At 36.4% G+C, this 25,216-nt stretch overlaps 2 protein-coding genes across 2 annotated transcripts in view; one reads left to right on the plus strand and one right to left on the minus strand.

Moving 5' to 3' along the window:
- The window catches only part of LOC113229423, a 301,492-nt gene that overhangs the window by 168,040 nt on the left and 108,236 nt on the right, over positions 1 to 25,216 (minus strand). The gene's annotated exons all lie outside the window — the stretch shown is intronic.
- LOC113229425 lies at positions 498 to 24,937 on the plus strand. Its single transcript, XM_026463006.1, has 8 exons — positions 498 to 582; positions 15,168 to 15,363; positions 15,517 to 15,617; positions 18,111 to 18,134; positions 18,256 to 18,282; positions 20,179 to 20,316; positions 21,862 to 21,985; positions 24,531 to 24,937. The coding sequence occupies exons 1-8, from the start codon at positions 513 to 515 to the stop codon at positions 24,619 to 24,621; spliced, it is 771 nt and encodes a 256-aa protein (XP_026318791.1). The 5' UTR covers positions 498 to 512; the 3' UTR covers positions 24,622 to 24,937.

Here is a 25,216-nt window from a genome sequence, read left to right on the forward strand (position 1 = left end):
TTGTTGTTTCATCAACTGCTGCAACTGCGACTGCACCCGTCATCCTGAGACATAAGTTGACAAGTCCCATGTGTCTGTAATTTCACCAACACCCTTAATAAGAGTAATACTCACATTACTGCTTGGCGGCAGAAATTGGTAACATGGCAGTACTGCTCTACTGGAAATTATAAGCCTTAAACCACAAATAACAAGTCAATAAAAAAAACTACCTATTGCATAAGTTATGATAAAAATGTACATAAACATAACCGAAATTGAATAACAATCAATAACCAAACATTCTTAAAGAAAACACATTTATAAATTTAATTTTCCCAAAATACAGACGGACAATAGTGTGGCTATTGTTGTCCGACCGCGAGCAGTTCGCAGTTTACGTTGTAAATTGAGGTGGTGTCGATAGGTTTATCTCATTGTTCTTAGTCGATGTTCAGAGACTGCGCGGAAAGGTTCAGTTATACTGAAAACTTTTAAGACTAGGAATTAAAAAAGTTTGAGGTGCTACAGCGATGAGGGTGCTTTTCTTATTGTGCGTCTTATATGCCACAGCTGCTAAGAGAAACGTTGCTGACAAGTTAGGTAAGTTCATTTCAAAACAATTTTCAGTGGGTTGGTTATTGTTTGAATAACTATGTCCAATTTAACTTTCGAATGCGGTGAATTTGGAACGATAAACAAACCAATCTGTATCCGTGGCTAAACGGTTAGAGATCCCGGGTTCGATTCCTTGGTAAATATTTGTATAGCCCACATTTATTTTTCTCGTAAATTTGAGTGTAATTTGTGGTTGTATACGTGTATCACCAACGATATATTGTCCTTTGTGCGGGGCTGTGAGTGTGTATGTTATCCATTTACTTTATATGTATATCGTTTTGTCGTTCAATGATGCAAAAGAAACGTGAGTTTTGACAAAATTAGGTCTTGAAATAATTTTATAAATGTCACAGGCAACCACACCAATTGCCTGGTCTCAAATTAGGGAATCCCCTGTACTATGAGTACCAGAACAAAGGAATTCACTCTGGGGCACTTCACAGACCACCCAAGTCAATATCGAACCGAGAACCTTCTCATCCAGAAAGATTTTTAGTAGCAGTAGAGCTTCTTGTGAAAGAGTTGGTCCAGGGAAGTGCTGCCACCTTCCCTATTTCTGCCACCAAGCAGTAATGTGAGCAATACTATGTTCCGGCTTGGAAGGGGACTTGTCAACTTATGTCTCAAGGGTGACAGGCGCAGTGGCAGTGCCCCTAAGATCTTTGCGATTTAAAGCTCTGAGTGGCACTGCAATGTTATGGACAGGCGTGTCGCTTACCACCAGGCGCATGACTTGTTCGTCCCGTCACTTGATATTATAAAAAAAGGTCGTTAATTGCCTGGAATTGTACAACAAATCATATTAATAAAAATAGCTATGCAGATTTAACTTTTTACTACCCTCTTTAATATGGATTTGGTTGGATTATCAAAATGCAAGAAAAACCGCAAAGTACGCCAATAAGAAAGTTTAAACTTTCTGGTGACGGATCCATTTATGTTCCCGCTGTCGTACTTCTTTGCTTACACTTCTTGTAATTGACACGCAAATAGACTTGTCAAAGTCTACCCCTTTGTTGAACTTTGCCTGTGTTTCTTTCTAATATATAATTCATTCCGAAACCACGTAGAAGAGTGAGTGGAACTCAGGGCCAAGAAATTCGTCTTGGAAATTTGCTTTGCTCAACAGCTCGTTCCATCATTATTTATTCTTGTGGTTTCCCAAATTCGTAACTTAAACAAAGTACAGAAGTTATTCTTACGTTGAAGCTTAAAAATATTTACGTAGCATTAAAATATAAAAGAAAAGAAAAAAAATAGAAAATTTCTAGGTTTCATCCAAATAATTAAGGTACCTACACATTTCATGGCAGACCGCGTCCTCGGGCATCGGGTAAGTAAATCTGGCAAAGTTTCCGCAATGGATGTCTAAGCTTATTCTTTGACCGAAATAGCTACCAGATTTCTGGTCACTAGGAACACAAAGCTTAGTAAAAAGCACAAAGTTGTGCAAGAGCTAAGGTCGGCGTATTTAGGATTTTTACCCTTTTGGACTGCTTTGACAGCAAAGCCTGGGTCACCAATGTTTGTGTAGATATAGAAAGCCTCCCCCACATTGTTCCCACTAGTCCCACCCCACATGGTCCGCCCAGTTACTTAAGTCATAAGTCTATTGCCTTGCGTATTTCTGCCGCCAAGATCAGCCCTCATATCTTTGAGATTTAAAGCTCTGAATGGCATCGCAACTGTTATGGACAGGCGTGTAGCTTAACCATCAGGTGCACGAATTGTTCGTCCCGAACAATATAAACAAAATCAGTCAATCAATTTCGTTGTTTGATTTTCGAACTAAGTTATAACAGGTTTAATTCATAGACATTTTATTCTGGACACGAGGTTTAGGATATGAAAAAGTATTAGAATAGAATAGAATAGAAATATTTTATTACTACGCCACAACAAAAATATACACAGTAATAAAATGAAGATAAAAAAAGATGAAGCTACATTAAAACAAAATATTACTGGAAAAAAAAGGAATAAAAATAAAATCATACACAACTACAAAGAAAAACATGAAATATTTAACACAATTAGATTAAATGTCATGTGCGTGGCTGTGGCGTATGTAACAGGATCACACTCAGCTATTGTCACCGCCGAGAAAAGGCTGTGACGCTAATTTTCAGTGGGCCCTAAAACCGAGTGAGTACCGGACGTGTGTGTCGCGAATATACGTGTAAACTTAAATAAATTACATAAATATTTCTATAATGTAGTGTGTTGTGTTCAGTTATATGTATAGAATACTTAAATAATGATTGATACATATATAAAGTGATAAGTGTATGTAATGTAGTGTCCAACATTTACAACAAACAAAATAGAACTTATTTCGTTTACAATGAAACCGATTGTGAGATTTGTGTCACGTGTATATTAACAATCCTTAAGTTTTTATTCCCGCTTCTAAGCTTGATAAAATGACCCTGTTGTTCATAGACATCGCGATCATAATATCAAACATTCATGTTCTTAAGCCTGTTGATATGAGTTCCAAAAGAATGAAGATCAAGTGCACCTGCGGCATTGTGAAATTCACGCGTCAAAAAAAAACTTCGATTTCTGAAAACCATTCATTGGTACAAAAAACGATTCAATGGCGATATCGTGTTGTTTTTTATTCATTACCTGTTCACATACTACATGAGAGTCTATTATCTTAGATAATGAGTTCGTATTACATGTTGTGACCCATGCGCATACGAATTAGCATCCAGTGAATATCGGTATTTTCAGGAACTTAGTTTTCAGGTACTATCGATACAAATTATACCCGTATTTTATTGAAATGACAATGACCTTATTACCGGTATGAATTATTCGGTATTATACAAGTTTTTGAGACAACTATGTACCGGTACTAATTAAATTACTTTTTATTTAATCATTTATTGCACAGGAAAATACAAATCACATTTAGTCAAAAGAAAAAACAAAAGGTACTGCATATTTCTAAAAGAAATTTCTTCCTGCAGACCTAAATACAGAACACAATAATTACAAAACCTATTTAATAAAGAAAGAAATTTCTTTCTTTCTTTATTTTTTATTTTTTTATTTTTTATTAATAGGGGTTAAAGTATGAAATTGCCGATTTGTACTGAAAATCTAAATTGTTTATTTTTTAAATTTTTAACAAATTTATTTAATCAAAATAGTTGCCATTATTATCTATACATTGCTGCCATCTAATGGGAAGGTTATTAATGCCTTTGCGATAGAACTCCGACGATCTAGACAGCACAAACTGTGTGAAAGCATTTTGTACTGCGTCCTGGGAAGAAAACTTCTTGTCACGTAGATAATTGTCCAAATCACGAAAAAAATGGTAGTCCGTTGGAGCAAGGTCTGGTGAATACGGAGGATGACGAATGGTTTCTAACTGCAGTTCCTGAAGGGTCAAAATGGTTTCTCGTGCTGTGTGAGGTCTCGCGTTGTCATGGAGCAATAATGGTGAAGATCGATTCATGAGTCGGGGCTGTTTTACTGCTAGTTTTGTCAACATGGTTCGGAGTTCGGCACAATAGACATCTGCCGTTATTGTTTGACCAGATCGGAGAAAACTATAGTGAATAACACCATGCTGAGACCACCAAACAGTTACGATTACCTTTTTATTGGTAAGTTTTGCTTTAGGACACTGTTGTGGCATTTGACCTGGGGTCAGCCATTGCATTTTTCTTTTCCGGTTATCATAAAGAATCCACTTTTCATCACATGTTACAATTCGATCCAATATTCCTTCATTTCTGTACCGGTTCAACAAGGCAACACAAGTTTCAACACGCGTTTCTTTCTGCAGATCAGCCAAATCATGAGGCACCCATTTTTCGTATTTTTTTATTTTATTGATTTGACGCAAGTGAGTCAATATTGTGGGTAAGGTAACGTTAAACCATGCCGCTAATTCCTGGGTAGTTTGACTAGGATCGGCTTCCACTATCTCTCTTAATTCATCGTTATTCACCTGTGTGGGCGGTCTTCCTCGTGGCTCGTTCTTTAAGTCGAAATTTCCATGACGAAAGCGTTTAAACCAAAATCGCACGGTGCGTTCATTAGTAGACCCCTCTCCAAACGCAGCATTGATATTGCGGGCTGTTTCTGCTGCGTTAGTTCCGCGTCGGAACTCGTATTCAAAAATCACTCGAATTTTCGCAGTATCCATCTTTCTTGTCTAAATTGAATAACAAAAACAATTGAAAGTCGATATTCAAATGTTTCAAATTTAAAAAAAAAAATCACAGAAACCATTTGAAAAAAGTTTCATTCGAAAACCTCAAACCATGAAGATTCTATGAAAATTCAAAGAACCTATTGCAATAAAACGGCAATTTCATACTTTAACCCCTAATATTTAAATGCAATTAATTATTAATTAATCAACATGATTTACGAGTGCAGTAAAGTGTGAACGTAACGGGGACCGCTACTGAGTCCCGGTACCTTTAGGTAAATATATCGGTTTTCCATTAATACCGGTATTCAGGTATCGAAATAGAAAATACCAGTGTAAATACGCATTAACAATTGTTCACAAATTATAAAGATATGTTACCGGCAATTCAAGTAGTATTCTTAGAATATAAACCTCGTTTATTTAATGTGTGAACTTATTTTTTTGTTTTTACAACTATAACATAACTAACCGTGGCAGCATTATGTGCAATGCCAGGAGATTACTCGAGACTACTTGAACGTAGCATATCAGGTTAGGTTTGGCGTATTGCGGCTTTATGTAAGGTAGATTCTTGGCCTAAATACCCTAGATTAACAGATCGTAATAGAGACATAAACATTTTACTACTTGTAATGTTCTAATCGATAAACAAATTGTTCAAAACAGTCAATTAAGGCATGTCGACCAGGCGGCAATGTTTACAAACAATCGATACGATTTTTTGCCACCTGCGTGCATTCATAAATAAAGGGATCTAATTTATAACACCCGCCATACGGTAGTCGTGGGGAAACAAATTTGGATGAAAATTTATAACGCAAATTGACTGACTATAATAGACTAAAGCGGTGGCAGCGTAACGGTAGAACGGTTACTTCTTATTTGAATGGTCGATGGTTCGAATCCCTGGGGCGAAATATACCTACGACTTTTATTTACTAAGGTACATTGACTTACAAATAAATGGACGACGGGTCTAATACAAAAACCACGAAAAAAATGTCCCAAGTCAACCTATTTAAACGTAGTGACATGTAAAGGAATATGAAAAAGCTAAAACGTTGAATTTAAATTGTAATGTCATCGCAGTACTGTCTAATTTTGCTTCCTTCGCTGCCAGAAGAAACAAACGAAGACTAGAGCGTGAATGACGCTCTGTATACGATTTTAACGCCCTATAAGTTCGGACACTTTTTAGCGCGGACCCGACGTCCATATTTTATATAATTGTAAGTCAATGCTAAGGTACATTTTGTTGATGTTTAGCAATACGTCTTGCTTCATTATCAACCCATTTATACATCCCCCTACTGGGCACTGATCTCTTATCCTCTCACTGTCCGCCACGCTGGCCCAATTCGAACAGGGGACCAAAAAACTCATGATAAATTTTAAATTAACTCACAGGCGCGAGGCTGGATTCGAACCCACGACCTCTGTTTGAGAAGCGGTACGTTAAACCATTAGGCTGACCGGGCTGCTTGCTTACGTTAAAGAAAACTAGGGATGAACCCTCGGAGAGTGTCTGATGGAATTGCATGATTTAATTCCACCTTTCCATCTTTGGGGTACTGGAAGGCCTTGTTTCCACCCTTATGTTGTGGATATTCCAAGGATTAATATGATCCACATTTATATGACGAACGGCTAGATACGTTTAAAGAGAGCTAGACAAGCTTTGAGAAATATAATATAAATATTTATTAACTAAACACCTAATCATCTTAAAGTTATACCAATTTACACTAAATTTGTAAATCATTTGAACCAATTCATGTAGCAAAATGTTATTACAGTATTGCCGAATTCTTCGATGATATAAATAAATAATGTACCGAAATCTTCAAATATTTTGTCATCACAACCTTTGAAGGGTATAATGTACGCGTTAGTATGTTCCTATGCACTAATTAACAATTTAGAGTTTTAATGCAAATAAATAAATTGAATTTTGATAAATAGATAGATATGAATATTAAAAGACTTAAACAGTTGTATATTAAAGTCTAATTTATATTACCATGGTTAAAATATGTACTATGTCATAAGTGTATTTTGCTACGCCCTTACAGGGTCTCACATGTAGTTCCTACTATAGTTCTAAGTTTGTGTACACTTAAGACTATATGTGAAATGCAAATAAATAAATAAATAAATGAAATAAGTTTAATGAGATTAACAATCTTACACTAGCGTCACTATGTAAACAAGAATAGTAATGTTCTTATTAAAAATAGTGGCAAACATAACATTAACACGAGGAATAAAAATAAAGTAGCTATTCTTGACAGTCTTCGCAGTCACAAATTCGTTTAAAGGGCAAAGTATAAGCTTCTATAAAAAGATTTCGGTTGATATTCAAAATTAGCCTTTTAGAGCTTTTGCGCACTACGTCTGGGACTGGGATTCGGAACTGATACGAATGACGGTTCGAAATGTAACAGGGATTATTTTGTCTCTAGATGTACAACCGATTTTCTTATTTTCTCGGATTCGAAAAAAAAACTTTATACTAAAGGTTTAAGCTTCTGCGTACTTGGATGACAAAAATTCGTGGTTACCCGTTTAGGTCTTGCAGGTAGTCTCGATCTAAGATGTTGGAGAGTTAAATGAATATGACTATTTCAAGTATAATTTGCTTACCAATGAAATAAAGACGATTTGAATTTTGAATTTGAAGCGGAATTCGCAGCCTGTAGACTTATTCCCCGAACGCTATTTATTACTTGTCCCTTTTCAAGGCGAGAGTGAAAAGGCATTATTTAGATATGCGTGCTCCATCGTCGACATCAGGTGAGAAGGAAGCTAAATGCGCACTTTTTTTTTTTTTTAAAAGAAAATGTCGAGGAAGATTCACAACTCTTGGAAAAACACGTTACACCCTTAACCCGCTATGTTAGCGTGGCGGACTACATGCCCAGTAGTGGCACATATCTATGCCCTACTTTCTCAAACTCGTAACTTATAAAGAGTAATTATTCAGGAGATGACAAAACTTTATATTTATTTTAAATTTCTTAGCAAGGTTTTAATTTGGATGTATTAAGTAGTTTTAGCAAGTTGAAGTGGCAGTGGGCAGGGCACATAGCTCGCAGAACTGGCGGCTGTTAGGGCAGAACGGTTCTCGAATGGATACCACGAATCGGAAGGCATTCTGTGGGACGGCCCCTACTAGATGGACGGATGACCTGGTAAGGGCAGCGGGTAGCCGATGGATGCACGCCGCGTCCAATCGACTAGGTTGTAAATCTTTGGGGGAGGCTTATGGTCAGCAGCGGACGTCTTCCGGCTGATATGATGATGATGATGACGATGATGAAGTACTTTAAGAATAGGTAAAAGCCTATTCTTAAAGTACTTCACTGTAAATATGAAGGAAATGTAATGTGAAACCAGCCTGCAAGATGTTGTATACACAATCATTGACTTACAATTATATGGACGTCGGGTCCGCGCTAAAAAGTGTCCGAACTTATAGGGCGTTAAAATCGTATACAGAGCGTCATTCACGCTTTAGTCTTCGTTTGTTCGACTGACAGCGAAGCAAGCAAAATTAGACAGTACTGCGATGACATTACAAATTTAAATTCAACGTTTTAGCATTTTCATATTCCTTTACATGTCACTACGTTTAAATATGTTGACTTGGGACATTTTTTTCGTGGTTTTTATATTAGACCCGTCGTCCATTTATTTGTAAGTCAATGTACACAATCCATTTTTTGCATGTACCTTTGTGTATTAAGGCATCAGTTTGAGAAAGTAAGACGGCGATATAATAAGTTTATGACGGTGATGTTGAAATTATGACTGACAAGTTATGTAAAGTTGGACACAGAAATTGTTGTGCTAATAATAGAAAGAGTTGTGATAACATTGACATCAAAGACAAAGTTGTCCTAGCACATACCAAATTTTGTTATTTATTTAAACTTAATAGCACACAAAACAGTACAAATGGCAAACTTAATGCCATTAAGCATTCTCTACGAGTCAACCGGAGAGCTGGGTTCAAAATAATTAACAAGGGTGCATAATATGATAATTAAAACAGACAAGGAAGAAGTTTATAAATAATTATTATGATATGTAGTTTAAACACTAACTAATTACACTTATATAAGCAACCTTTATACACATAAATACATAATATATAATACATACACATATATATTTAATATACATATCCATATTCAATGTCGTTGTCTACTAATTCTTATACATGTCAACTTGTTGTTGAAACTTTTATCCACTGTTTTTGGAATATTATGTAAAAGAGACAAGCTTATGAAAGGATCCCATCGAATATATAACCAGAAATAGAGACGAAATGTTATTTAATTTGTTTGAAAACTATTCTGCCAAATCATTGCGGTGACAACTGCGCTCCGATTAGCCAGCCCGAATTCGAAACAATAGACGGGTGTCGTCAATTGTTTCACTTCAACTCGACCAGTTTAGCTTGAGCTTTGCTATAAATGGACGAAAATTTAAAAATTACATATTTAATACTTAATTACCGACGAAATGTGATTCCGTTTGTTTTGTAATTAGATGTTTTGCTGTTTTTCCCACACCACCGAATGGAACAGCCCCCATTATTAGAGATTTTACCTTTATTACAATAAATACAGAATATTTTTGGAATATACGGAGACGTACACACAGGACAGAAGTTGGCGCTGTACGATTTCTGCTTTCTAATTTGTGATTTCAGTGCAAAGGAGAGTTGATATTTAAAAGTGATATAAGGCCCATTTGTCTGATGAGTAGCCAGGGATGGATAGTCCTTATTTCGTCTCTATTTTTGATTATATACTCGATGAAGAATCCCTTCATATTTGAGCCCAATTGTGTACCGAGGTACAAATTACGTCAAAATTTTCTAAAATTGTATAGGAAAGTATACATTAACTGAAAAAAAATAATTTAATAGAAACTGCTGAAAAATTTAATTATACAATTTCATGTCGTGATTTGACAGCTTTCATTGTATCTAATAATAAGTTTCTATAGAGAGAACGTCCGTAAAAAAAGTCAGTGATGAATATATCAAAAACACAAATAGCACGAATTCAACGAAACAGAACAGAAACGGAATAAAAAGTGTCTATGATGTAGTCCTTTAGCCAAGCTTATTATATATTATACCTTACAAAGGTATATAAATATTTAGTAAGACGATTACGCTCAGGACATACAGAGGCGGCCGCGGAAGCGTTCCGTCGCGGGAATTTTTGTAATGTCCGAGTATATATGAACCCTGCCACTCTGAAATGCCATTCTCGGCTGTGGCTTTAACTGAATGAGACCCTTTTGCATACGCCACAGTCGCACGCACATCACTTTAGTGCTAACTTATATGATAAAATTTGTTGTTTAGTTTAAATGTTAACTATGCTGTTTTTGTTTTACTTTTTTTCTTATAACGGGGCGTTGCAATCATTGACTTACAATTATATGGACGTCGGGTCCGCGCTAAAGAGTGTCCAAACTTATAGGGCGTTAAAAGCGTATACAGAGCGTCATTTACGTTTTAGTCTTCGTTTGTTCGACTGACAGCGAAGCAAGCAAAATTAGACAGTACTGCGATGACATTACAATTTAAATTAAACGTTTTAGATTTTTCATATTCCTTTACATGTCACTACGTTTAAATAGGTTGACTTGGGACATTTTTTTTTCGTGGTTTTTGTATTAGACCCGTCGTCCATTTATTTGTAAGTTAATGGTTGCAATAAATAGTTTCCATTTCTATTTAATTCCACAAGTAATAAATATAATTAATTTTTTTTTTTGTGAAATTACTCCACTAGTTTGTTTTAATACGAAATACTATCACAGAACCAAATCTTTGAAGTCCTCGAAAACTCTTCATAGTTACGGTGCCATTATCCAAACTAACTTTAGAATTCAGCAGGTGGTAGAATCTCAGTTTGGATGTTTTTCTGAGCAGTGTCTGTAATTACTTAGTACAGGCCACTACTTTACGTTATGTATCCACTTTTGTGAATACTGCCTCCGTTCTCGCTTCACTGGTATCGATTGTCGGCAGTTAGAGGTTTTCGTAGGCAGCAAAGCTCAGACAGTCTATTTTCCTTTTGATAGAAACAGAAATATAAACAGTACACATTTAGATTATTCCGTCTCTTTGCATCAAAGTTCCAATTAGGTGTTGTTACATAAACTAACATTACAACATGTCTATTGTCTAAACTGTTCTCAATGACATGTCGGAAATATCAGACATTCGTAAATAAACATCATATTGGACGTTTGTGAGATCACCGGTAACCCGAATACAATTGCTATCAGCTGATGTCACCGCTTTCATAGCTATCCCTTTTCTTTACCCTTTGAACGTGACGACGTTGCAGATCGTGGCCATTACACTGAAATAAATGTGCAAGAAAATAACAGCAATTAGCCTGACATTCAACTAAGTAATTCCCTATAACGTGAGCAACATATTAGAGAGAACAAAATTAAATTCGAGACCACAACCTAGAACCAGGTTAGAATTAATTTGAGAAAATTCGTATTCTAAATTAGTTCAGCCGAAATACAAAAACAGCCAAGTAAGGAAGATGGATGTTAATTATTTTTAGTACGTACCACCAAGAACCTTATTACTGTATCCACTTATTCTGTTTTGCAATCTCCTAAATAGTAAAGATCTTCAAGAACAATATACGACAAAACAAACTAATACTTTTTAAGATTAATGTTCAAGAACTTCCAAGGTCACAAAAAGGGGCAGAGTCCGTCCTTTGTCCTATCATAAAGACAAACGAACGAAAACAAAGGGGTGTTTAGAAACTAACTGTCGCCTTCAAGTTCATTTCTTCAATATTCACGAAAATGTGAAGACATCCTTGCCGTTTCAAAGTTTGAAATTCCTAAGATAAGCATATTAGAATCTCCCTAAGAAATTACCTGATGTTTTCGGTATGGCCTTTGATCTTTTATTATCTGGTTTTTCCGAAATACTCGATACGTTTTGTGTTTGACTTTGGAATATGTTCCATCTTTGAGTCCACAAACACAAAATGGTTTTGAGCTAGACCCTTTCAGATAAAAACATCGAGCCTCTTGACTTTTCGATAACCTGTCGTTCGCTACCAGCAAGTATTTAAATAACCTTCAACTCAAGACGATTGCTTAAAGTAACATTATGGGGCAGTTTTCTTTTGTAGATCATTTCTGCTGCTGAGTGAGCTGTATAAAAATAAACTTATAAATAAGTTTCTATGAAACTATTGCATTTATCCATAGTGCATAGAGCGGCCAGTTCGAAGCCGATGGCGGCGTGACTTCAACAAAGTATTTGTAGAACTTTTTCACTTTCATTTTCACCGTTAAAGCTAGAAATAATCAGTATTCTAAGACAGTCACCACGGTCACCGACTCCGAATCGCATTAGGCTAATCAGAAGTTTTGCGTCGACACGAAATGTATCACCACATTTGAAAATGGTTGCTTCAGGCCCTGTACCTCGTTCTCCGTCTGAAACAATTACTATTAAATAAGCAATACTCGACTCAATTGTAAGACAATTTCAAGTATGAAGCTTAATTCGCATTACGCGTCTTTTAATTATCTATTTATTATAATAACCGGTTGTAAAATATTTGTAATTTTGTTTACTGGCGTAGGATCGTCATCAGCTCCCAAAGTACAGGGTTAGCCTGGTTTGGGAACTGATTGATGGCCTGTCCACTGTTTTTCTGTCAGAGTATGTACAACCTAGATAGTATGTGTTTTTGTCGCCTATGGCATTACTGTTGTTGTACTGAATAAATTATTATTTAATTTGGTCGACATGTTTTACTTATTTGACAGTAATTACTTCAGACGGGATGTCGGATGGAGAAAGAGACTAGACCCCGGGTCTGACTTCCTGTGGCAGCATGTACCTGTGCTGTAACTTCTAACGTACTTACATTTGAGTATGTTTAACCCGCATCTCGAAAAAGGTTCACAGCCCCTGAAAAACGCATCCAGTCTCCAACTCTCTCCATTGACGAGACCCGGGCTCAGCAATGAGACGTACAACTGATGATAGTGTAATATATATCTTACCTTAACAGAATAAAAGTTATTGTTGAAATATTCTAACAAACGTGGCCATCACAAAATGTTCTAACACTATATACAAAAAAAAGTTATCAAAAATCTTGATTACACGCCCAGAGGAAGAATTGAGTACTTGTTAATAAAACATTTTGTCCAAATATGATGCGGCTGGTTTCTCCTCATAAATATTTATCGGGTTTAGAATTTTCACCCTCGTAGCGGCGTAAAATTGGTAAAAAGAGAATGGCCCGAAATCGTTAACAGGTTTTAACCTTTTACGTTTTTGCGAGATTAAAAAATTAACATTGCTCGCACAAAATAAATATTCTGGCATAGTTAAAACTTTCATTAAAGAATCTTCTTCTTGGAGTTCCTCTCCTATCGAAGGTTGGACAACATCTAGGCAATCCTGACTTTAAAGGCTGACGCTTTATAGAGCGAGGTGGAACTGTAGCCGAACCCTCAAATTTTTCAACCAGGAGTGGCGCCTTCTTCGTAATTTCTCTTCTCCAGTAATTTTGCCTTGAATGACGTCATAAGGAGCAATTACAAGAATACAAGATATTCACTAAAATAAAGCAGTAACAATGAAGATTATGTATATAACAAACTAGTGGAATAATTTCACAAAAAATAATTGAATATCAATTCAATAAAAAAAATTATAAAACAATGAAGATTAAATTTTTATTGAATTGATATTCAATTATTTTTTGTGAAATTACTCCACTACTGTGTTATAATTATTAATACAAAGATCGAACACTCAAAAAAAAAAAACTCGATTTCGAATTCAAAATTCCTTCGATCCGGTCGGATTCGATAAAAATTCAATACAATAAAAATTTAATTAACACAGTGAATAGCGACATCTCTCGCCAGGACTGGTAGCTGTAAAGGTACTAACTGGGTGATAAATCTGTAATAGATTTCTCATAGATGGCGCTACGACTAAAAAGTCGTTGAAAGACCAAGTACAAAGACACGACGCAAGCACATAGAGAAATTCGTGAGGTCCGTTGGTTCGTTCCGTGGCAATGAAGATGTTATATTTTATTGGTAGGTCAATGTTACAAACTCTATAAAAAAACCGCTTACAGAACCATGAAGCCATAGATAGACTTACAAATAGACAGGCAAAGGTTTCAAAGTTATAATTGCCCTCGTTCTGTGTCAAGGGCTAATATTGTTGTTAATTTGCGCAAGGTCCTGTAGAACCAAAGTTAGAAACATACTTATACCCAACTGTATTTCGACAATACCTTCACCTTTTTTCCTTCTATCTTTTCATCTTCTACATTAAAATTAACCAAGCAAACTTGTGTTCGGTCCATTTATAAAGCATTTATTTACACTTATATTGGACGGCCTCCGTAGACGAGTAGCTTGCACACCGGTTTTCATGGTTTCACCGTAACATTCGCAATTAAGTAATTTTTGACAAAATTATCGATAAAACTGACGACAACTACTACATGACTAAACTGGCACATGTCATTTTACTCCATTTTCAAAAAAGAATGACGCACGAGGAACCATAATTACATAATGTTATAATAATAAATTATAAAGTGTATACCCGATTTTTGACGTCTTCCGGGGCAAAGTGGATTGCACATCGGTTTTCATGGAGTCGCCATCTCTGAGGTCTCATGTTCGATCCCCGGCCGGGTCACCGTAGAAACTAACTTTTTTATATTGTCTCGGGTCTGGGTGTTTGTGGTACTCTGGGATGAGAACAACGCATGTGATGTTGTCTAATATTCATTTATTTATTTATTTAGCGTGGCAATAAAGGCGAATCTTACTTTGGTAAAAATTCAATTTAAAGGTGATATAGAAACTAAATAACAATCTCTGGTTTTTACCACCGGCGTGTGTGAAACCTAAATATAATTCTTTAAATTTATTCTTGTCTTGGTGGTCTGGGATGTGCTCTGGTATCCATAGTACACGGAATTCCTAGAGTGAGATCAGGCGATTGGTGAGGCCGTCTGGCAGATTCATTTATTATTATTGAATAATCAACCGGGAAAGGCTGACAACCGACATAGAATCCATTTAATTTTTAACCGACTTAAAAAAAGAGGCGTTTCTTAATTCGAATGTATTTTCTTGTGTGTATACCATAAACTGGTTTTAATGATTATATTTTGTTGGGAAGAGGGTAACCTCACTGTTGTTCTCATTTAAATGTGAAGAAAATATTTCACCTCTAATGGTGGCAAACTAGGAGATGTATCCGTTCGCACACTTTCCGGTAACGGTGAGCGGTCGGTCGTTTTTTATAAAGAAGTTATAATTATTTCAGATCGCTACATAGTATCATGTAGAACAACAGACTTTGAATGCTTCCGACGGCAATACAGAGAACTCCGAGACAATGTGCTCATGGGCAACGATCTGCTTAACATACCAACCTATGAGCCATATACCTTCAAATATGGAGACAGCGGCACTTGTATAAAATTGATGGGATTAGAAGATAGTGAGCTCACCGGATATCAGTAACTACTTACTTATTTAAATTTTTGAAGTTAGATTTGCTAAATGTTTGCTAAATTTGACATGACTGGTGAAACTTGTACTTTTAGCATGTGGGACTGGGACATTTTAAGACTGCTCAATACTGTTTTAACAATAAAAATTACTAATTTCAGGTTAGACAGTATCAGCAAGGAGTTAATCTGGACGATACAGCTCCCTTTCAGAATCCAACAGGTCATGAATGACACGGTTGTCTGTACCAAACCCGACAATGGTAAAACATTATCTATAACAGTTATTTTTGCTTTTCTTTTCTTTTATTTCTGTCTCCCTCATACACTGCATTATTTTAATCTTGCTTCTTACTTTTGTCTTAAAATACTGATTACTATTGACGAATGCACAAAAGTCGACTTCTAGGATTATTACGATAAATCGAATTCGGCCAAACATCTTATCAGGACATAGATGTTCATTTAGATCATAGATTGTAATTCCAGCGTATCAGGAAGGTGGTGTCGTGTGGATGCTACAGAAATTACGGAACGGTGTGACGTTGACGTCTGTCATCAAACGGCAACAAGATCCTGAAGAATATATTGTAAACACTCTTGGTGAGATAACCACCGTCTCCGACTTATCGTATATTTTTGTTTGTAGATTTTGCCTGGTCTATTTTTGTTTTGTCCATGCATGTCTTGTCATCATATTGGTCATTGCACATTGTGTTCGTGTACTGCATTGTTTTTAGTATATTGTTTGGTTGCTTCTTATCTTTATTTGGTATTTCTCATGTTTCTATTGTTAAACACTTTAGACTCCGATTGGATTGACGAAAAAAATAATCCATATACGGACAAACTCCTCGAGATACCAATAGTGCAAAATAGAAGAAAAGATAGCGTACGTAATGAGCACACTCACCAAAGTATATTGTGAAGAAAATCGACAAACAAGCAGCCTTCAATCGAGTCAAGAATCTCTAGTTGATATTTCGCTGAGCTGTCCCAGGGATAACTGCAATGCTCTATGCAAGATCGAGCTTTCGTTTTGTATACAGTTAAAAGCTGTTCAGGCTAGAAGTATCGCGTTACCTTATTAAGGATGCCTAGCTTTTTGGCTGCACTTTGTGCTTTAAACTCAATATTAGCGCCAAAGTTAAGGTCTATCTGTGCTCAATGTATGCCAAGGAGCTCCAGGTTGCCGACAACCGATAACAGGAACAGATATTCCCCGAAAAGTTACGAGTCAGATGAAATTGACTTATTTAATAACCTATGACCATTTAATTCCAAGTCGACGTCGCTACAGCTGCTGCTACGTAAGGTGTTTTTTACATCAAGAATTTTTTAGGTGTCATGCAAGAATGTCTTAATTTCAAACAATATGTATTCAAGATAGTCACCCAGTTAAACTTTGTCAATATTTTTAGTCTTTGCAGTTTTATGTTTGTCCATGTTCTTTTTGTGTATTTCTCGAATTTTTTTTTTGTTTTTGTCTGTTGAATCAGAGTGTTTTACATATTGCGCGCTTTTGTGAAAATATTTGTTTAGTTATTGGGCTAGCAATGACCAAGTAATATTACAATGTTATACCGTGCTTTTTGTTCTGGGATAAGTACTCCTTTCTCCTTATGTATTTTTTTCACTATTTTTTTCTTCTTTCTGCTTTACATTTTTACTTTTAATTATAAAGTATCTTACTATCCATTCGTAATTATTAAAAAACTGTATTATTTTTTGTACGTACTGTATTATTTTTAAAACAGCGAGATCTAGACTATGCATTGGCATAAACAGAGTGTAATCGTTAAGTGTGATCAAAGACTTTTACTTTTTAACTGCCTCCGTGGCCGAACGGTTACCATGCCGGACTGCCACGCAGAGGTCCCAGGTTCGATTCCCGGGCCGGGAGAAATGTTTGTATGGCCTACATTTATTTCTCTCGTGAGTTTGCGTGTAATTTGTGGTTGTCTATGTGTGTGTCCATGACACCCGCGACACAGGGTTTCCCTAGTGCGGGGCTATGTTGAGTGTGTGCGTTATGTAAAGAGATATAAGAGATATATAAAAAATCTTTAAATTGTTATCGAAAGTACGTTACCTAATTAGTTAAACGACACTAATAACTTTTAAAATAAAACCAGAAATATCCAAAATTTTAACGTGCGTAAATTTGGGCGTCCACGTCCATACATACTTACGTAATAATAAACATCACTTTGTTTTTATTCAATTAAAAGATACTTTTACTACTTTATTTATATTTTGTAATCTGTAAACTTATGGTTACCTCCTAAAGTGGGTCAACTAGTCACTCTACGAATGTCATATTAAATGTACGCTTAACGTCAACATTTTGGATATTTCTAGTTTTATTTTTTCGGAATAATCGCCTGGCTACACTTAACGATTACACCCAGTATAGCCTTTTCGGGTATAGATACAGTTGTTGCAATAACGAGATCACCTGATATTTTAAAGTGGTTCTAGTGCTTCAGAAACTTTCGGGGGCGTGGGCACAATATTTCACAAAAGTTGTATCGCAATTGGATAAATAAGAATCGATGGACATATTAAAGGAACATTCATGTTTATATATCACGTATATAAAATAAAGCTATCTTCCATAAATTCACCCAATCAACCACTGTCTTTTATCTCTACTTGATTCCTCCCCTTTATCTTCGTAATTAATCAATGTTGTGAAATGTCATTGAAATTGTACAGTAAAGTCATTGTTTAATCATTTTAATTTTATTCTACAGCTCTCGCCGCCGAGCCACATACCGGTAAGTTAACGTTACACTTTAGAAAACAATACAAATTCATAAGATATTCTTTTTCCAAAAGTCCTTTGCTGGACGCCAAATGTCACCGTTATTACTCAAATTAAAACTATTAACTTTTCAGGGCCTTTGAAAAAATTTTTGGGAAATGGTAAGTGTTACAAACATTTTCATTATTATAAATGAGTAGAATCGTAACTCAGCCCAAAGTCGACTGTCTACCTATCGACCTGAAAAAGACCAGAAGCTTTTAAGCAAAGTGTAAAAGAAAATCAGAACCACGTTGTAAAATATTCATAATAATTTCGCTGGCAAAAATGTCACCAGTCACTTACAGTGATAAAGAAAAACGAGCAAGGTGTAAAATGTCACCAGCAACTGTTTGATAGAACACTATTTTAATTTTATCAAAGGAACTAGAGTGTGCTTGGCAGCTACTTACGTTACGATAGCGTGCTTTTGATCGGCATGTTCGACATTTTTAAACACAAAGAAGTTAGCTTTAATTCTAAAACTTCCATCTCGTACCTCAATAAGACTTAATCATTCTGAATGTCATTTGGAGGTCAGCGAGCCAAGATATAATAGTGTACAAAGCCCACAACAAAGTCTTTTCATCCCCAATGTAGACGGAATTACGGGCTAGTGAAGAATAAACGTGTGTGGTTTGGAATTATTTCCTTTGAAACACAGACCAAATCGGAAACTAAACTAAATTGAATTTCATGGTTGGAGTGTCTTTGATCGATGTTTTAAACAGCCTGGTCTCACCCATTCTATCCGACCATGTGTCCGGCAGAATGTCAGTGAACTAATTGATCACGGATCGATGCGCAGTGCTCGAGGGTCTCTCCAGCTACCCATTGTGTCTTTGTTCCCGCACGGCCTCAGGCATTACGCCGATGAGGCATAATTATCACATTGTTGATAAGGGTCTTGAACCTTGGGATCATTTCCGTTTAAAGATACGATCGACAAATTTAGAAAACGTGTCTAACAATCGCACCAATTAATTGCCTCGACGCCGCGCCGTACGGTTACAGTGATCGCAGAACATGCTTTAAAAAATAGTCGAATAGCGAACCTCCTCCTTTTTTGAAGTCGACTAAAAACAGTTAAAGATCTTTTCTTTTATACCAGGAAAAGAGATTAATGACCTACGACTCTGTAGAAGCTTTTAAGTTTCGATCACCGCGGAAAATTGGCCTGCTTGTAGGTTTTCTATCACATTCGTTTAAGAATGTGCGCAGCAACTTTATAATTTAGTTCTACCTTCACCATTCCTACTGGAAAATCTGGAACACTCCATTGTTATATCATTGACTAACCACCCATTCGCACGAAGCGCTTTGCTACATCCTTCCAGAATTTAATTCACTTAAGGTTAAAATTAATAGGCATTTACTACTTAGGTCTCAGGTTGTTACCTAACATTGGAAATGAAACTATTTTTTCGGATTTAAATCGCGTATCATCGGCTAAATTTGAAAACCTCATATCTCCTTTTTGGACGAAATTCCTTTTTTAATCTTCAAGCGCAATATCGGACAATTAAAGCTTAAAATATAATTAGCAGACCCCCTTTTAGTTATAAAATAAAGTCACAATCATAGATTGTCAAATATTTGTTTCTGGTTATTTATTATGTTTTAATTAATTATAAAGAAAGACATGCAAACGTAGTCTTTATAATTGGAATAAAAGATATCATTTTGCAGATCCTGTTTTTTACGCCTCCTCGAAAGTTCAGATTAATGGAGGTTACGAGGTTTACGAATTTTATCGACGGTATATTTATTTTTTTTACCATTGGACCTGCAAAGAGCACGAAACTTTGTTTGAAAAAACAAATATACACGATTTAGATCGGGATAAAATATTTTTATTTCCAAGGCATTTTCTAGACAAAAGCGTAACGTAAGACGTTGAGGCCAAACTTACGTCAATTTTGCTATAAAAAATAATTAGTATGCAACTTCCAGTATTTAATTATTTAATCAAAGACTAACTATCATAAACATTTCAGAACATTTGATTTATGTTCCAGCAACGATCCAAGTGACGTATCCTTATCGACTGAAAAAGAAGAAAGGCGAACTGATGATGTCGCTGCAAGATGAAAATCTGGACGTTATCCTAGATATACCAGATCTCAGCCATTATAATAGCAGCAGTGGATTTGAACGTAAGTTTAAATCTTTAATTCAAGTACAGTGAATATTATATCATTCTTAGGTAGACCTAGATCAGATTCCAAAAGTAAAAATAAAGAATGAATGGACGGCCAACGGTTTGCATTGTTTTGGATTGCTTTGGCGCTGGATAGCGAGGTTCCGGTTTTGATTCGATTAGCGATGAGACGAGTTGTATTTTTTTTCAACTCAAGCTCTAGTTGACGTGACTCGGTGTATGACAGCAACCGCGAGTCGCGAGTACAACTCGAACCAACGATTCACCGAGTTGGACACGAACGGGGTGCCGATCGTAATAAGGTACTCTTTGGCGCCGACCGCGACTCGAGCGTGCTCCGAAGTTCACCGAATCCACCGAGTCGGTTCGGCGAGGACCGAACCGAGTTAGCTCTTAAAAAAAGCAGAGTTCTTAAAAAAGTAACTCGAATTGATTCGTTGTGGGAGTAACTCGAGTTAATCGAGGTAAATAACTCGACTCGCCCAGCGCTAGTAGTGCCCCGAAGTGAATTCCGGTGCTCTGGTATTACTCATAGTATAGGCAACCCTAGTTTTAAACCAGGAATTGGCGTGGTTGAAAAAAAATGGACATGAAGAGACTGATGCAAAAGGTATAAAAAGAGGTTTGTCAGGACAGTAGCGAATGGTGGTTGATGGTCTTTGACCTTGCAGTGGGAGATAAGCGTGATAGTATTTTTGATATCCTTATCGCTTAACATCGCAAATAATAAATTCACAAAATCCGCCATATTTTCCCGGACCTCAAGTTCGTGAGCTCAAAATAATTGCAAAGTTTAGAAGTCAGGTATCTGCCACAATTTGAGCAGAAAATTATTAATATTTTAAATCGCAACCTTACAGGTAACATTGCAGGTAAACGTGCATTGGTATATTCATGTATATGAAGCTCTTATCGTTTTTAGCTTCAGAAATCGGTTGTAGGTAAGTTGGAGAACGGGTGTTTTTGAATTGAAGCATCAACGGTTGGAACTACTATGACTTTATAAGTAACGTGCATTTGTGAATGTTTAGTAGATATACCTCTCGCTAACGGTGAAGAAAAATATTGTGTAGAAACCAGCATATTGAAGATGAGTCACAACCTTTGGAAAACGTGTAAAGTCCTAAATGTTCCAATGGCCAATGCCCTTAGAGAAGTAAAATTAGTTGATGATGATGTTGTTACTTACATCCTTGCGTTGGCTGGTGTACACGGCGTAGAAATCTGCCTTCCGCGGAGAGACTTGCGCGCGTGCTTAGCACTAATTGACTATTGATGATTGACTTGTGGTGCTGTCCTCCGCAAACGTTCCTTGTTGCTTGCGTGGAAATATCAAGCTCGCTAGATATCAAACTCACGCAATGCAAAGAAATCCAACGCAAGGCAAGAGGCCGGCGCAAGTGAGCGACTCGTGAACAGTCCTACCTGCGCGTACGCGACAGATCTTTACGTATGCGCGAAGCCAGTCACGCAAGCAAGCAAAAAACGCAAGGCATTAGTTATCTGCAAAGAGTGACATGTGTCGGTTTCCATATTGCAGGCAATCTGTACGAGATGTCGGAATGGGCATATAGCGTGGTGCAGCATATCGATGCAGCGCAACACTTTGCGCTACCCTACACGTCCCAGACGAGGACTCTCATGGAATTCATACCATTGAATAAGTAAGCAATCGTAGACTTTTATCATTTTTTCAACCTCTGATACAAAAGTAGAGCTTCTTGTCAAAGAGTTCGTCCAGGGATTTACTGCCACAAAATCTAAGGCTAAGTCACATCTGCCACCAAACAGTAATATGAGCATTACTGCGTTCCAGTTTTGAAGGGAAGGGTGTTGGTGAAATTACAGGCACTTGGGACTTTTCAACTTTGGTCTCAGGGTAACGGGCGCAGTGGCAGTGCCCCTCAGATCCTTGACATTTAAAACTCTGAATAGCACTGCAACTATTATTGACAGGCACCACTAGACGCACGACTTGTACGTCCTATAACTTGGTATCATAAAAAAATATAGAGGTCCCGGGGCGATTACCAGTAGCGTCAGTTAAGAAACAAACTTTTGTAAATTGGTTCTGGTCTGGGTGTTGTGTATATTGTCCCGGTGTCAATTTCGTGCCTCTGGTACTCATAGCTTCATTACTCTCATTACATTGTCTCAAACTTGAGAACTTCCTTACGATAATCGAACGTTAAACTGTCGTATTCGAAACCGAACCGAGATGACGTCACTCTTTTGATTACTCGAACTTCTTGCAAAGGTGTAGCCTTTTACGTTATTCAGAAGACAGTTATCGAATGATAGTTACCGAACGTCCTATTGTTCACAAAGCAAGAATGTAATATGGAAATCTCTTATTATTTTAAATAACCGCTCACGCGATGCGCTCCTCCTACCGCAAAATGTCGGCTATTTGGTTTCGCAAATTAGAAAAGGATTCAGTTTAAATACAAGAAGTTTTTATAAATAAAAATTATTATTCTGCATTGCTAAGTAAATACCCTCCGTACTACAACAAAAACATCTCAAATCAAATGCAGTAATACACTGCAAACCCTGCACTTAAAAAGCACTAATGAAATTTTTGGTGTACTTGGATAAATATGATAATATTCCGTTTGAGTGGTTCTAACGTTTACCATGAAATTACTCCTTAAAGTATAGTTTATAAACATTTATATTCAGGGTAAACTTAAAAAACGCTACTTACGGTATGTTTTCAATAAATAAACACCGAAATCACCAGCCCAAACAATAACACACACGATTGTCGTGGCGTATTTTTTAAAATTTTTTTTTTAAATGACAGGCATTAAAAACTTTATGGTTTGCTAGAGTAGTTACCGAAATAGCAATTAGTATTAGTTCTTTTACCTACGCATACCACACCTAGAGGTCTAGGTGTGGTATGCGTCTACGGCTGCATGTATCGCGTGAGCGGATAAAGTCTGGATTTTGTTCAATTTTATTAATTTATTTCATGTAAGACTAATGCATTCCTATATTTCAGGTCTTTATAGTGTTAAAAATGAATATGAAAGAATTTTCATTTTTCTTATAATCTATCTCACCGACTAACTCCGTAAACGCTGTTGGATAACCATATCGTATCCCAATCCGAATCGAACGTATTAACTCGAATGAATAGCTCGGAAAGCGCCCTTCGAATCGAGAACGATACCCAATCAAAGGATTTGTTTAAAATATCGAAGAGTTCTCAATCGGGGTCCAAGCAATTCTCTCACACATTATTGTTATTATCATTAATTGAAAAAAAAAGCTGATAAAATACACGCTATATCGAGTTCTTAGGTTTTCGCGATTGTTACACATAGGAAATGAAACTATTTGTCCGGTTTTAAATCGCGTATATTTGTTTTTTCAAACAAACCGACGTTTCGGGCCCTTTACAGGTCCCATGGTCCCATAACTGCCTCTGTGGCCGAACGGTTACCATGCCGGACTGCCACGCAGAGGTCCCAGGTTCGATTCCCGGGCCGGGAGAAATATTTGTATGGCCTACATTTATTTCTCTCGTGAGTTTGGGTGTAATTTGTGGTTGTCTATGTGTGTCCATGGCACCCGCGACACAGGGTTTCCCTAGTGCGGGGCTATGTTGAGTGTGTGCGTTATTATTATTATATTATTATTATTATGGTCACGGTTGACTGAGGTGGTACAGTCTTCAACCAGTTATGTCAAATATTGATGCAAACCACCATATTTTTTCACATAGTTACAATTATTAATTAAATACCTTATTTTTAATTTTACAAAGAAAACATTCCAATTTACGCTATATTAAGTTTTACAAATTATTTTATTGAATGAATTTTTATTAGGTTCAATTTATTATTAATTATTAATAGAAATTAGAATAAACTAAAACATATTAATTAGTACTGCAGTCTTATGTCTGTTTGGGATTTTTCATTAGAGGAAATACTGGATCCCAAACTGGTGGTACGGAGAAACCATCTTCCCTGTTGAAAAAATAGGGTGGTTTGCATCAATATTAGACATAACTGGTTGAAGACTGTACCACCTCAGTCAACCGTGACCATGGGACCTGTAAAGGGCCCGAAACGTTGGTTTGTTTGAAAAAACAAATATACGCGATTTAAATCCGGAAAAATAGTTTCATTTCCTAAAATACACGCTAATTAAGTTTTGATAATTGGAATGAAATGACCCTTGTATTTCATTTTGCAGGTTCATCCTTCTATATCCGGAAGAAGAATACGTGGACCTACAATTCAAATTCGTTGACTCTCAATCAAACTCTAACAATAAGTGTTATTAAGTGATTGCATAGCATTGACCTTGTCAAAAACTCGTCTCATTTCTTACCTTACGTACCATTTTAACTGATGGAGAAGCTGGGAAAAAGTGTTCCTAGTGGCTCAACTGGTAAAATGGCTACTTACTGACCACAATCTTAGTTAGTTACAAAAACGGAATAATTATGATGTTCCGTACTATCAAAGTTCTCTAAATTGGTCTGCATCATACACCTGGGAAGATTGTAAACGTACTCTAACGCATATGAATAAACTTAAAAAAAACGCAATTGCAACTTTCGGTTATAAGTACCACAGAAAATTAAACGTTGGCATGTTTCGGACTTTGACGTGCCTTGTTGACCACATAAGTTTTTTTTTAATAAGTTTTGTATCTTCGATTTATTCAGCTAATTTTCTCGCTGACTGTACATGTAAATTATAATTTTTGTAAGAATTTTTTTGTAGGAAAATTGTTTTCTGTATGTTCAAGGTAAAATAGACATTTCAGTTGTAAAAATGCATTTTATTTTAACAATTCACGAGTCTTAGAGACACGGCTTTGGTATTGCAGCGTCCTGGACCCAAATGGTGTCTCCGAAGCGCAGCGGTGTTTGA

Source organism: Hyposmocoma kahamanoa, unplaced genomic scaffold (genome assembly GCF_003589595.1).
Source record: "Hyposmocoma kahamanoa isolate Upper Pololo Valley unplaced genomic scaffold, ASM358959v1 62, whole genome shotgun sequence".
Lineage (NCBI taxonomy): Eukaryota > Metazoa > Arthropoda > Insecta > Lepidoptera > Cosmopterigidae > Hyposmocoma > Hyposmocoma kahamanoa.

What these genes read in the sequence shown, in the direction of transcription:
- LOC113229425 (XM_026463006.1), top strand. Translation starts at nt 513, where the DNA reads ATGAGGGTGCTTTTCTTATTGTGCGTCTTATATGCCACAGCTGCTAAG. An exon ending in AAACGTTGCTGACAAGTTAG is followed by an intron (nt 583 to 15,167) that starts GTAAGTTCATTT and finishes TAATTATTTCAG; the next exon opens with ATCGCTACATAGTATCATGT. An exon ending in GAATTCATACCATTGAATAA is followed by an intron (nt 21,986 to 24,530) that starts GTAAGCAATCGT and finishes TTCATTTTGCAG; the next exon opens with GTTCATCCTTCTATATCCGG.